Source organism: Triplophysa dalaica, chromosome 8 (assembly GCF_015846415.1).
Source record: "Triplophysa dalaica isolate WHDGS20190420 chromosome 8, ASM1584641v1, whole genome shotgun sequence".
In the NCBI taxonomy this organism is placed as follows: domain Eukaryota; kingdom Metazoa; phylum Chordata; class Actinopteri; order Cypriniformes; family Nemacheilidae; genus Triplophysa; species Triplophysa dalaica.
The window spans coordinates 23928880-23943613 of record NC_079549.1 but is presented as its reverse complement, the minus strand read 5'-3'; the positions used below and the strand labels follow the sequence as shown (position 1 = coordinate 23943613).

At 39.8% G+C, this 14734-nt stretch overlaps 1 protein-coding gene across 3 annotated transcripts in view; it reads right to left on the bottom strand.

The window, feature by feature from the left end:
• lrp2a (low density lipoprotein receptor-related protein 2a) overlaps window positions 1-14734 on the bottom strand; it is a 70744-nt gene that overhangs the window by 37273 nt on the left and 18737 nt on the right. For all 3 annotated transcript variants that reach the window (XM_056754504.1, XM_056754501.1, XM_056754503.1), the window contains exons 12-29: window positions 14108-14331; window positions 13617-13823; window positions 13266-13468; window positions 13031-13171; window positions 12151-12354; window positions 10408-10600; window positions 9692-9817; window positions 8989-9119; window positions 8191-8328; window positions 7494-7775; window positions 7132-7371; window positions 6451-6570; window positions 6244-6360; window positions 5740-6120; window positions 3137-3385; window positions 1318-1529; window positions 1061-1245; window positions 707-935 (exon numbers count right to left, since the gene is read on the bottom strand). In XM_056754504.1, the coding sequence (XP_056610482.1) occupies window positions 707-935; window positions 1061-1245; window positions 1318-1529; window positions 3137-3385; window positions 5740-6120; window positions 6244-6360; window positions 6451-6570; window positions 7132-7371; window positions 7494-7775; window positions 8191-8328; window positions 8989-9119; window positions 9692-9817; window positions 10408-10600; window positions 12151-12354; window positions 13031-13171; window positions 13266-13468; window positions 13617-13823; window positions 14108-14331 (3582 nt within the window). The remainder of the gene's footprint in view (window positions 1-706; window positions 936-1060; window positions 1246-1317; window positions 1530-3136; window positions 3386-5739; window positions 6121-6243; window positions 6361-6450; window positions 6571-7131; window positions 7372-7493; window positions 7776-8190; window positions 8329-8988; window positions 9120-9691; window positions 9818-10407; window positions 10601-12150; window positions 12355-13030; window positions 13172-13265; window positions 13469-13616; window positions 13824-14107; window positions 14332-14734) is intronic.

Sequence of the window (14734 nt, the reverse complement as noted above, 5' to 3'; positions counted from 1 at the left end):
TTAATATTACCATTTGTATGCTTTAAAAAACAACAACATTTGTATAAAATGTATTTGTAAATATAAAAAAATCAACATTTGTATAAAATGTCTATTCAAAGATATTTAATAACTAAAGATTGGTGTGTCAAATATATTTGTAAATATTTTTTTTTCCATTTGTGTATAAAAAATATGTGTAAACCTTTGTATAAATATATACTTATACATATTTAAAAACCAAACATTGGTTTTAAAAATATATTTGTAAATATTACAAAAAAAATAATTGTGTATAAAATATATTTGTAAAAAAAAAGGTGTATTAAATATATTTGTAAATATAAAAGAATAAAACATTTAGACAGACCTACTGTTAATTATCATAAGTGTACCCCAACTGTTTGCTTTAAATTGAGTTTACACAATACAGAAAGAGGGCTGCCCTCCCCTTTAACATGTGGAGCGTTTGGTTCCAAACTTCATGTTTTTTCTTATGTTATCATGTTTTTATTGTGTTTTATTGCGTTATTGAGCTGTATTTTGAGAGTTGTTATGGCTTAAATCATATCAAACCAACTGCAGTTTGATTGATATTAATTGCAATGCAAAATAAAAAAACAAGATTTTAGATTTTTTTATACGAAATGATCTAATTTTGGAACCAAACTCTTCATATAATCGCATGCTGTAACATTTAGTCAATAAAAGATTAAAACTGTCTCACCAAATCACTGGCCAATACTTGTTTCCGGTTCTTTCCATTATAATCGCAGTAGTCGATGAAGTCCAGGTAAGCATCAGCGAAGTACAGCAGATTATTGGGATAGTCGATAGTCAAACCGGTCGGCCAGTAAAGTTTGGTACTGATGATTGTGGTTCTTAACTTTCCATCCATACTTGCCCTTTCAATCCGAGGATTTCTTCCCCAGTCCGTCCAGAACATCAGATGTGTGCTGAAATATTACACATGCAGTTAATATGTTAGGGAGTATGTTTAATCTGTGATCACATGTTCATTACAACACATCTCTTTACATCAGATTCATCTACTGTCAGTTTAACCTCTGATTGTTCTTACTTATTTCTCGGGTCCAGCACCAGATCTCTGGGATTGGTCACGTTCTCACTGATCAACACCGCTCTGTGGGAACCGTCCAGTTTGGACACCTCGATGGTCTCCAGCACGTAGTCGGTCCAGTACAGGTTTCTGCCGACCCAGTCCACAGCGAGACTCTCCGTCACAGTGACGCCGCTGTCAAAGATCTAAAGGGTGAGAAAAATGATTGAGAGGATGATGGGAAAACAAAATGAACTTGAGACATTTAAGACACTTACCACAGTGCGGTCACTTCCATTCTTGTGAGCGCTCCATATTTTGTCCTGGGTGGTGTCTGACCAGTAAATACGATCCGTAATGGAGTCAAAATCCAAAGCAACGATATTACGACCATCTCGAACCAGAGAGCGAATGACGTTTGGCTGGGAGGCGATGTCGTCTGATATGATCTGGCTCCGACTGGCCACTAAGAGCGACACCTCTCGGGATCCTACATTTAAGAAGATATATATTTTATATTTATCATTTTTTATTATTGACTTACTTTAACTTTTTAATGTCATTTATATGGAATAATAATTTTTATTTCTATTTGATTTAACTTTTATTATTTACACTATTTAAAATAATATAACAACGACAAGAACAAAATCATAGCAGGCCCAGAAATGAATCCAAAATTTATGTTTCAGCTCTAAATTATAAAACTATGCAAGACATATTATCTGTGAGAGATCAAAAGAGAGTCCTGTTGAAAAGCAGCGTTGGGAAAAAAGAAAAGCTGTATCAGATGACAGTGTTTTTCCACGGGTGATCAGGAGGGAATGGGCTCTTGTCAGTCACAGAGCTCATACACATGTCTTTGTTTGGTGATTACAACCTAATGACCCCCGTAAGAAAGTTTGTGACTGACATATATGTTATTTATCTTATCTGTGGTAATCGGAGAGGACCTGGTTGAGACCAGCAAGGCTCCGCTTCACCAATATCTGTCATGCCAGAATCATCACAAAACCCAAATCACAAATGTTTTATGGAACTGCTGGTTGTTACACAAAATGTGATGAAGATCCATTCATTAAATTCATACTTCAGTAAGAAGTTTTTGTACGTATATTCGACATAAAAAACTATGGTATAATTTTGCATTTACTATAGTAAACTACAGTAAAATTCCTATATAGTGTTTATACAAAATATCGGTAGTAAATATTAACGTATTCTACAGTATTTACTACAGTTGAAAAATTCACAATAGTTGACAGCAGAAAGTAATTATTTGACTGTACTGTACAAATTACTCTACAGACAAAGTATTTCATTACTTATTACTATTCACTTTCTATATCTTATATCAACCATGATAAATTTAGTGATTCAAGTATAGACACAAAACAACTCTTAATTCATTCAAATAAATAATATAAAACAACATAAAGGACTCTTATTAACTGCCTTAAGTATATAAAGTGGGAAAAATACATTAATGCATGCATTTTAAAGTTAGACTTTGAATTTTAATGTCAATTTCACTTTTTTGTATAGATAACACAGTATTTAGTTCAATTACATCAGAAGTAACTGTAACTAAATTACAGAAGAAATTAGAGTAATCCCTTACTTTACTTTTAAGGGAAAAGTAATTAAATTACAGTAACTAATTACTCAGTACATACTTACACAAATACTGTAATATTTTTTACTATAGTAAACTCATACAACAGTATTTTCCAGTTTGGACGAAATTAACGAAAATAAGTCACAATATTTTGAATATAAGAATCTTGTTCCTAACAGTAATCGAAATTATGAATATATTTAATAATCTATCGATATTGTTTACATATTGTATATATGGATAAGTGCGAACACGTATTTATAATATCTCTTATGTATTGTAAAATGAATGATTCGAATGTTCACTTAAAATGAACTAGAGTATGGAAAAGTGATTTAAAATAAAACAAAACATACTTTTCAAGCACCTTAAAACAGGTCTAATGCATTGATTTAAAGAGTACAGAGTAAAGAAAACTGCTGCAGTATTTTGGAGTACCAGAGTACTGATTGCAGAACAGTCAGAGACGACACACCAACCTGAAGCCTTGCATGTGCGTCCATCAGCCTCCAGCGTGTATCCATCCTGACAGTGACATCGGAAGGATCCTCTCTCATTGAAGCAGTGTTGACTACACACACCTGGAGGATGACATTCATCGATGTCCTCGCATGTTTTTGAGTCGTTACTCAGCTGGTAGCCCATGGGACACGTGCACTGGGCACCGAAAGGACCCTGGATACAGCCGTGAGTACAGCCGGCATTGTTATCGGAGCAGCTCTCTTGATCTGTGAGGATAAAATAATAGCTGCGATGACACGGCCAAGGAAAGATCAAATGAAAAACATGCACAAGGAGATGGATGGAAACATGCTAAGCACTTTAAGTGGATGTTAATAGGGCTGGGAGACATAGTTTAGAAAATATAGATATTTTAAGCCATTTTATTTAAAAAATCAGTTGAATTAACACAATCCAGAGTGACAATTTAGTGTTTATATTAGGGCTGTCGAAGGATTAATCACAATTAATCGCTTCCAGAATAAAAGTTTGTGTATACATAATATATATTTGTGTACTGTGCATAATAATTTTGAATTTATTAACACACAAATATCAAAACATTTAAAAAACATTTATATATAATTTCAATTATTGGTAAATATAAATAAATACATGTAAATATTTCCTATAATATTATAAATACAAAATGAATATGCACAGTACATAGACATATATTATTTAAATACAAACTTTTATCCTGGATAAAATTAATAGCGATTAATCCTTTGACAGCCCTAGTTTATATACAGAATAAAAAATTTAACAAATCAAAATATATATAATTTATAATATCACTCCATTGTTTCCTCGTTAGTTCGTTGTTTCCTCATTCCTGAAAGTCGCTTCGGGTAAACGTATCTGCCAGATGTAAATAAATATATTTCTTCCGAAATGTAAAATGTAGAGAACTTCGTGAATTATATTTTTTATTAAAGAATCAAATGAATAGTTGAATCACAATGTGTATACGTCGGACGCGACATGACAATCCCCATTAAAACAAGCAGTGTGCCATGTTTTAATTATAAAATATTTTAAATTATAATGGGTTGTAATGCGTTCTATTGTCTTTTATCACATTGCGCCGCGTCCGGTGTAAACACTGTGTCAGAGTTTGGAACGAATCACTCACTGTTTTAGTGACCAACTCTAAAACCATTTTTGTTCTCATACACAAGAAAAATATCTTGGAAAATTTAAAGGCAAATAAAAAGACATGTTTGTCAATACCTACATTTTGATCAAATGTCTAAAATATGCTCAATATACAGCCCAGCCCCAACACCTACGAATTCTGTCATTCTTGTTAAGACTAAATGTCTACTGTAAGATTTCTACAGCTCTACATTCTATATTCCTGGGGGTCTATAATGCTAAACACAGACAACAATGTCGTGTTTCAGACAGTAATTGGACAGTTAGTGAGTTTGAACAGACCGAGGCGAGATAGATTAGTGCTACATGCAGAGGATTGTGGGTGATTTAGGGCTTTAGCCTACCTGGTAAGGGTTCATCTGTGAGCGGGGAGTACACATGAAAGGGAAATCAAAGATCACTTCAACGTTCATTTTCTGATTAGACATGCATGATTCGACACAGGATCATTTATACTAAAATCTTCACATTATATGCATCAGAATCAACTGAGCGACCGTAATGCTGGGTTCACACCAAACGCGAACAATCACGGTCTACGCTCTTTATTACTCGTGGGAAAAGTTTGTTGTTTTCGCGTGTTTGAAGCGAAAAACATAACGCGACTGGGAGTGTCTTCACGTGTCCGAACCCGTTAAACAGTACAGTAGGTGAGCTCTTCGCATAAATTTCTCGAGTTGAAATTTTTCATATTGCACGGAAGACACGCGGCAATTGTACATTCCAATTCGCGTCATTCGCATCGAATGCTGTGAGTACGAGTATTTTCGCGTCTTTGCATTGAATTTGTATGCAATTTACTCACACGAATCGCCTATTTCACGTTTGGTGTGAACCCAGCATAACAATTTCAATGTAAACAAACAGAAAAAAAGAAATACGTTTAAAGAAACGCTCCGATTTCAATTTGATGTCAAATGCTCCTTTGGAAAGTAATGCACTTACAATTAAAAACTTGAGGTTTTTCAAAATCTCAAATCTGAGGTTATAATTTTCAAATACGTTAATCAAATTCTCCTGTTGGTTTTCTTTTGTTTTTTCTTTTGTAATTGCATTACAGTAAACACGGCTTTTACTGAGAAATGTCAATTGTATATAAATGATATTGTGATCAACATGATTTATAAATGCTGGTAGCAAATCTAAAAAATATAAATCTAAAAACATTTTCCTTCATGTTTCCATCCCTGAGATTGCTTTGCGAAATACAAATTCATTATACGCTTTTGAGAACAACAATTGTCCCAATATTGTCCATTCAATCTTCACCTGTATTTATCCAAACAATCTTTCCGCTCACTAGGGTTTAACAGCTGTATGATCATTGATAAGAATAACCACTATAAATAATGTGTTTACAGTCATTTTAGGACACAATATCTCTATAAAACAAACAAATACACACACAGAAGTCCAGACTTACTACAAAGGGGGGATTCGTCTGCTCCATTGGGACAGTCCGGGGTGTTGTCGCACACCCTGCTTAGGTTAACACACACGCTGTGCCCGGGGCACTGCCACTGCCAGCTGGGACAGCGGAAGGGGGGCGTTGGACAGTCCCGCTCATCGCTGCCGTCGCGACAGTCATTATCTCCGTCACATATCCAGCCGCGGTACACACAGTTGCCGTTATCACACCGGAACTGAGAGGCGGGGCACGTGCGCGGCGGGCATGCGTGATGCTCGTCCGAAGCATCTTCACAGTCCGGGTGCCCGTCACATTCCCAGTTAGAGGGAATACAGCTGCCGTCTGACTGGCACTGGAACTCACTCTCGTGGTGACACATGCCCGGCGGTCTGGTGGCTGGAGGGGTCAAAGTTCATGTTAGTTCAATCGTATTTCCTCAGGTGTAGAAAAACAATTAAAGATAAGTGCATGTTTACGGGAATGTGTCGCTATTCTTAAAATGGATTTTTTTATACTTACGACATCCCGATTCATCGGAGCGATCGTTACAGTCAAACACTCCGTCACACTGATAATAAGAGTTGATGCACTGATGTCCGTCGGCACACTTAAACTCATAAGCTGTACAGTTGTAAACTGTTGAAAAAACGCAAGAAACACTCAGACCACCACTAAACAAGACCAATATTTGACTTCAGCAATAACAGAATGATCTGGAGCGCTTACCACAGCCCCGCTCGTCTGCTCCGTCCGCACAATCTCTGTCTCCATCACACACGTAATTGGGGTCAATGCAGCGATGGTCGGGACACTGGAACTGGCCGGGGTAACACGTGCCGATGGAATCTGCAGATCAGAACCACAGAAAATGGATGAAACAGAAACGTCTATTAACACAAATGTTGCTTTAGTAACTTTACAGGGCATCTCAGTCGTGTTTCTCCTAAAATCCCTTAAAAGAAATGAAACACACAGATGCTCAGATAACAGGGTTCTGAAAAGATGAATTAAAATCCCAGAATTTGGGAAAAATCTGAAACTTGTGTCTCAACACGCTTTTCAACGGTCCTCAAGATGACGTCAAATGATTTAAAATAAGACTTGCATTTAAACCAAATATAAATACAATCAAATAAATATATATATAAATAAAAAAGCAAATATAAAATATTTCTTAATGTCCGTTTATTTTTCGAACAAATAATCATTTCTGTAGATTGGGGGAATTTCAAATATTGTCGTTGACAAAGGACAAGACGTGAAGGTAATGAGGTTGAGATTCACTGTCCTATGTCAAACATCTGCAATATTAAAGATTTTTTTTTCTTCAATGCAGCTGGATTTAAGATTTATATATTGTATATTTCACTTCATACGCAAGTTCTCTTTCAGAGATATTTTACATACCGCAGTTGCTCTCATCCGATCCGTCTCCGCAGTCATTATCTGTGTCACACAGCCATGTGCGAGGGACACAGTGATGGTTGGCACAGCTGAACTGGTCTGCTTGGCAAGTGCCAGGAGTCCGCGTGGGACAGTCCCTCTCGTCGCTGCCATCGAAACAGTCATTATGCCCGTCGCAGCGCCAGCTCCTGGGCACACAGCGCTGGTTGGCACACGTGAAGGCGGTGGGAGAGCATGTGTTATCTGTCAGGGGCCAGAAAGGAAAAACTTTCAGTTATATTTTGAATGCACGCTTTTTTCTAAAGCATAAATTACGAGAGAATGTTCATATTTCGGTTTCTTTAACAATGGCATGAGAGCATTACTGTGAGCGCCGCAGTTGATCTCATCGCTGTTGTCGTGACAGTCGTCCACTCCGTCGCAATGGTAGGTCTGAGGAACACACTTCCCGTTGGCGCAGGAGAAGGAGTTTGAGCCGCACTGGAGAGTCGGCGGCTCGTTGGACGGATCGTCCACGCACGACTGCTGATTGGCTTCCAGCTTCATGCCGTACGGACAGCCGCAAACCCGTTGAGAATTCGGTGCAGGGAAACAGAAGTGACTGCAGTCTCCATTGGGATTGGTTTGCCGGCTGCAGAAATTGGATCCTGTTGGGGGTAAAAGGCAACGCAGCGTGACCATTCGGGGTTTTCTGAACTGACTCAGAGAAGGAAATGCCTTCTCGGCTTTCTTTAGATTGCTTGGAAACATTATCGAGTCGAGGTGTGCTGTTACTTTTCCAAGCAATCTGACCAGAAGTTTTGGCCGTGTCGACGAGAAACCGGCCAAAGAAATCCCACACTGGCACTGAAGGTTGAATCGGAGCCAGGGCTAGAAACCAGACTATCACAGATATGAGAGCTGTTTCGACTCAACTACATGAGAACCATCCAGAACGACCTAGCAACTTTTAACAAATTTGTTTCAATTGCTAAATAAGAAGAAATGACTCGTAACTTCCCAATAAAATGAAAGTCATTGCACCCAGAGTTAAAGACGCTAAGGAATGAACCAGTCTCTTACCGATTTGAGAATCAGCGTTGAAAGATTTGACATGCATGATGTGGCTGATCCCTCTGCGGATGACCACCATCTCCCCTCCGTCTGTTTTACGGACCCTCACGATTCCCCCCAGTCGCCAGTCGGTGAAGTACACGTACCCTAGAGCAGATTCATTAAATCATCAGAGAAGAATAGCTGTGCAGAACTCTGACATCTGAAGCCTGATCTTTCAACACTCAAGTTTATTTAATGACTTTTGTTGTTGAAGTGACATTATGATGGTGACAGACACTGATGGAAAAAGGAATTCCTTTCTATCAATCACTGATAGTAATACATTGCATATCCTTCAAGGTCACCACAATGTCGACTCAGTAACTGCTTCATTAGTAATTTAGATACATTTAACAAAGAGAACTAAAGATACACAGAATGTAGACAGAAAAATAGAATGATAAATGATCTAAAATGAGTTTAACAAACAGAACTATGGATAGAATGAAAGATAGACAGAACATAGATAGACATAGAATAATAAATATTGACAGACAGACAGAATGGTAATTGACAGGTAGAGACAGACAGGACTCAGATAGATAGAGAGAATAATACATAATAGACAGAATGACGGAGTGACAGGTTGATAGTTAGATAGACAGCAGTTGCGAACTGTGACTTCTTTAAACGGATTTGCTGAGAGACCAGTAGCGGCCTTTGGTGTTTCAGCCTTTGCAAATAGACATTTTAAATGACAACAATTAATAGACAGACAGATAGACAGAATGACATGCGTGAACAGACACAGACAGACAGATTTACCTCCAAAAACAGTCAGTCCAAACGGGTGGGAGATCTGAGTTATACGATCCAAAGACAACCTGTTTTGGCCCTCAAAGTTGCTGTGCTCGATCTTATCAAAGAAAGCATCAACCCAATACAAACGCATGGCACTGAGAGGGAGAGAGAGAGAGAGAGAGAGAGAGATAGAGAGACAGTTAAAGAGAGAGTGAAAGAGAGAGAGAGAGAGAGAGAGAGAGAGAGAGAGAGAGAAAGAGAGAGAGAGAGAGAGAGAGAGAGAGAGAGACAGTTAAAGAGAGAGTGAAAGAGAGAGTGAAAGAGAGAGTGAAAGAGAGAGAGAGAGAGAGAGAAAGAGAGAGAGAGAGAGAGAGAGAGAGAGAGAGAGAGAGAGAGAGAGAGAGAGAGAGAGAGAGAGAAAGAAAGAGAGAGAGAGAGAAGAGAGAGAGAGAGAGAGAGAGAGAGAGAGAGAGAGAGAGAGAGAGAGAGAGAGAGAGAGAGAGAGAGAGAAAGAGAGTTTAAATCCAGAGTTGAGAAACAGGATTATGTCAGATCATGATTTTAAGGATTAGGAACCAAACGCGTGAGCAAACAAACAACGATTGACAGCATTAGAAAGCCATCAAGCAAAATTAAACAGCAGTCAGATTTATGAATGAAAAATATGGATTATTCTGCGTGTTATTTTAAGACCAAATGAAAGGAGTATTGTAGTAAATGAACTCACCTCCAGTCAATAGCCAGACCATTGGGCCAGCCGAGAGTTGTGTTCACAATCGACTGAGCATGTGACCCATCACCCCACGCCCGCATAATCTTAGCAGGACGGTACCAGTCAGTCCAGAATATATAGCTGCCAACACACACACACACACACACACACGTGCATTAGTGCCAAAATCTTTTCCTGCATGTGCCTCACCGAAATGCCCAAATGCTTTCAAAAGCGTCTGTTGGGTGTTATTTATAAACGGTGAGGTCCGAACGGTTTATTCGGGCGCTCCGCGGGGCTTTCCCCCGTTAAGCCAAGTTCTTAGTGCGCACTACAATACCGTCCTTCATGCACTAATCTAGTCTCCTGAGACCCGAGGCCTCCTGACTTTGAAGCCATTGGAAATGTCCCGCCGGAGAGGCAGAAAGTGTTCCTGTCTCTGTGCCAAGTTCAAAGCAGGGGCGATCTGTGAATGCCCGAGCACCTCCTGTATTATGAAAGGTGTGAGTGGACACAAGTGGCCTGATTGTTAATGCTTTTCACAGTCTTTGGGAGACAGAGACGAGGGGTGAGAGCGAGGACCCCCGAGCTGCCTATCCGGCTCGCGCCCACTCCTCTGTTGACATTTGAACGTGGCTGTGATTTTGTGAGAACGCGATGCGTCAGTGCTGGTGATGTCTGTTTTATTTGTGTTTATTGTCATAATATTAGGAACCAAATCACTCACTCACCCAGCCACCGGGTGCACCACTATGGATCTGGGATTGTTCAGGTTGCGTACGATGGCCCGTCTGGATTTATCCGCTATCTTCATAACAGATATACTCCTGTATCGCGGATCCGTCCAGTACAGGTTCTTTGAGATCCAGTCATAAGCCAGATCCTCCACACCCTCCACCCGATTGGCTGCGAGGACCTCTCTGTCTGCACACATCAAAGAGGAACAGATTAAACTCAATATAAGTGCGACTCAATGAAGTGGATTCACTCTCAGCATACACTTGAACCAAATGGGACGGTTCACCCAAAAAAATAATTCCGTCATCGTTTACACACACTGTGTACACTAATTTGTTCTGCTAAAGATATTTGGAAGAATGTCAGCAACCAAACAGATCAAATCCCCCATTGACTCCCATAGTATATATTTGAATCACTATGAGATCTGTTTGGTTACTGATATTCTTCAAAATATATGTGTTCAGCAGAAAAGAAAAATGACACCGGTTCTGGAACAACTTGAGGGTTTTGGGGAGGTTAAGTAAGACTTGAAATGATGGACTTTTGCTGGAGTCATTCGATGGCTCACATGAGCAAGCATTCAAGATTTATAATCAACTCTAGTAAAGGTAATGACAAGAACAGTCCTTTGTTTTAAAATATATGATAGATAGCAATTTCTTTATATAAAAAGTGTTTAAATGCTCATTAAAATATATATATAAATTGTTTAAACCAAAGATGTAATGATACATTCAGCTCATGATTTGAACTGAAACTGGATTCACGATCACAATATTTTCAACAAGATTTAAGATTTTTTGCAGAAATATTTTCAGTAACAATTGTTACTTTCTTCTAAAACAGACAACATTCAAGATTTTAGTGACGTCTACTGCTGCTGTCCTTCTTGAACCTCACATATATTTCTGGATTTTAATTTTTGCCATAAATAATTTTTATTAGTCAGTCACCCTTTATGCTTGCCACTGCGTTTTGCAAATATCTAACCGATAAAAAGTATTTAAAAGTGTTTGTCAACTTTGAAAACACATCATTTCAACAATGTTTTTCCTGAAACACAGTGTATTTTGACATCCACGATTTCAGAAGGACTGCAACGTAACGCATGTAAATGAACAAAATCAAAATGGTCTGTAAGTGTAAAATAAGATAAGTAGAAAAGAATTAGACAAATAAACCATTAGAGGTTTTTTTATCAGTAAAACCATCAAAACTTTAAATGTGTTGATGTAGGTCACATGTTGACGGCTGAACCAATACACATCATAAAAACATCAAGTTTTTGCAATATTTCATGTCGATACATATCTTAACACCCCTAATGTAAACAATAAAATAATGCTCTTATTTACAGTCAAAGGACATGTGGCTCACATGAGGGCAGGACTGGATTGTGCACACTTTTAATTCTATTTTGGGCTGGGGAAGTTGTTTTTAAGTACTCCGACACCACTGAACACATTATCTCATGTCTTTGGCCTTTGAAAGCTTCTGATAGGAGAGATCGCATGCAGTGAAATGTGTTGTTGGCACACAGCAAACGTTCAGGCGGGGAGATGAATGGAGTATCTGTTTCACACTGTATCTGCCCCAGCGGTCAAGGACATTTCATCAAACAACACACACTACACACACAAAAAGAAAGAACTACAATAATGCTTTGGGGCCTCCGATGAATCCAAAACAACACACTCAGCATCATTTGCTGACATTTGAGGGCGGACTCTTACCAGTTCCATCGACCTTCTGCTTGTAGATGATGTCCTTCACTGTGTCTGAGAAGAAAATGGAATCGTCTGCAGAACTGAAGTCCACTCCGACGAAATAGGACGGCGTCCCTGTGATGGGCAGCATGACGTCCTCTTGTGTGGAGAGGTTGAAGGGGATTCCTCTCACTGCCAGCTGACTGGAGAAGAGCAGGAACTGCCTGACAGCTGGAAGACAGATTACAGAACATTAACAGAAACGTCTTCTGTCACAATGACTCATGTTTGCTAGTTCTAATATAGGATGCTAGACTTCTAGACGGACAGGAAGATGGATTGATAGACAAACAGGAAGATACCTGGAAGATCAAACAGCTCATAGACATACTGGCAGATTGATAGACAGAAAGAAAGAAAGATGACCGGACAAACTGACAGATGACCAGACCGACAAACAGACAGACACATAGAGATATGACAGATAGACCGACAGACAGGTGACCAAACAGTCAAACAGGTAAACAGACTGATAGGCAGACAGATAGACAGACAGACAGACAGACGGACGGACAGACAGATAGATGGAGAGAAAGACGGAGTGGGAGACAGACAGATGGAGAGACAGCCAGATAGGTGACCGACAGACAGATAGAGAGACAGACATATAGATGAAGAAACAGACATATAGATGGAGAGACAGACAGACAGACAGGTAACCAGACAGACAGACAGACAGATGGAGAGACATACAGATAGATGGAGAGACAGACAGATAGATGGAGAGACAGACAGACTGATAGGTGACCAGACAGACAGACAGACAAGCAGACAGGCAGAAAGACAGACAGATAGATGACCAAAGAGACAGATAAATAGATGACTAGACAGACAGACGGTGTCTTACAGACGCATCTCTTGCCGTCAGCGTGCAGATCGAAGCCCATTCTGCATCGGCAGCGATATCCCAAACCTCCATTATCAGTTCTGTGACTCAAAACACAGATGTGTTCACATCCTCCTCTGTCGGTCCCACACGGGCTACTCGCTGTTGACACGGGTCACACACACACATACGTCAAGCTAACATCATCAGAACACCAACAGAACAATCCTTCACAGGCATGTTTCTCACAGCTTACCGAAGGGCTGTCTGTATGCATGAACCACAGTCAGACTGTGTGGTCTCTGAGAGGTCCTGTAGAGCTCTTGTGGACTGTTGTCGCTGTATTTATTAGCTTTCATAACGGCCATCTTGGTCCAGTCAGTGTAATAAACCGAATGCTCAAACATAGTAATGCCAAACGGATGAGGAATCACCGAACCACCATGGACCACCGTTTTCCTATAAGATGCGGGGGAATAAACACAAGAATCCAGAAATCACCATTTCTGACTGTGTGCTTTAAGGACAGCGCTCAAGGTTTGGAACAGAGCCCATGTGTGATCTGTGGAAATCTGAATGTCTTGAAAGAGCTCCTTAATAAAAATACCTGTGCAGACCATCGTAAGTCGTGGTCTCGATGTAATCGTATCGGCTGTCCACCCAATACACTCTCTTGGCCTCGAGGTCTAAAGTAATCCCGGCGGGCCAGCCGAGTTTGGACCTGATGATCCCGTAGCGGTTGGTGCCGTCCATGTAGGCCCTCTCTAAACCGGGTTCGCCATTCAGAGTGTCCCAGTCGGAGAAGAACAGGTACCTGAAATCAACACAATTTTTGATCAATTTTTATGGCATTAGATTACAGATAAAACCCTTGAGGTTAAGATTGTCACTTCTTAATTTAACCGGAGGCCACCTGCACCCGCGGCTCTATCAGGTTTCTGTGAAGTTCATCTTCACTTAATTACTTCTGACTAATCCTTGCAGACTCAATATAAAGATCTTGAATCTGGGCCAAGGTTTGATGATTTTTCGGGTGTAGATTATTGAAAGAAAGCTGGGGTGGATTTATGTCAGCCTCTACTCAAATTTGGTACTCACCCCACGGTTGGGTCAAGAGCGAGACCTCTCGGGTTTCCCAGGTGTTCAGCTATCAGTGTGACGCGATTGCTCCCGTCTAAGTCCACCATATCGATTCTGTTGACGCTGGCCTCCACCACGTACAGCTTGTTGTTCACCCAATCCACGGCCAGATTCTCAGGGTTATCGACGGATACGTTTAAGACCACCTGAAGATGAGAGCCGTCCATATCCACAGAAAACACCTGGAGGGAAATGATGACACATGTCGTTGCTCTTTCATAGGTTGTGTTTCTTTAAAGTATCAATGATGTTTCTCCTTAAACTGCTTTAAAGAATTTCAACCAAAAGACAATTTTGGAAACACATGAAGGTGTAATGGGGGTTTAAACCAAACACTAATTTAGCGATTTGCACGATTAAAGTCAATGCAAACTCGCGGCAGGCGATGCGAAAGATGTGAATCGGGAGTCGCGTTTCCCGCCAACATGTGTCAATCTAATATTTGTCAGCACGCGTCTCTCACGCGAAAATAACAAACTTTTCCTGCAGGAAATAAAGACAGAGGAACGTGACTGTTCGTGTTTGGTTTGAACACAGAATTAATGAATACAGATTGCAGCAGACAGGTTTCCTTATTATTTTACT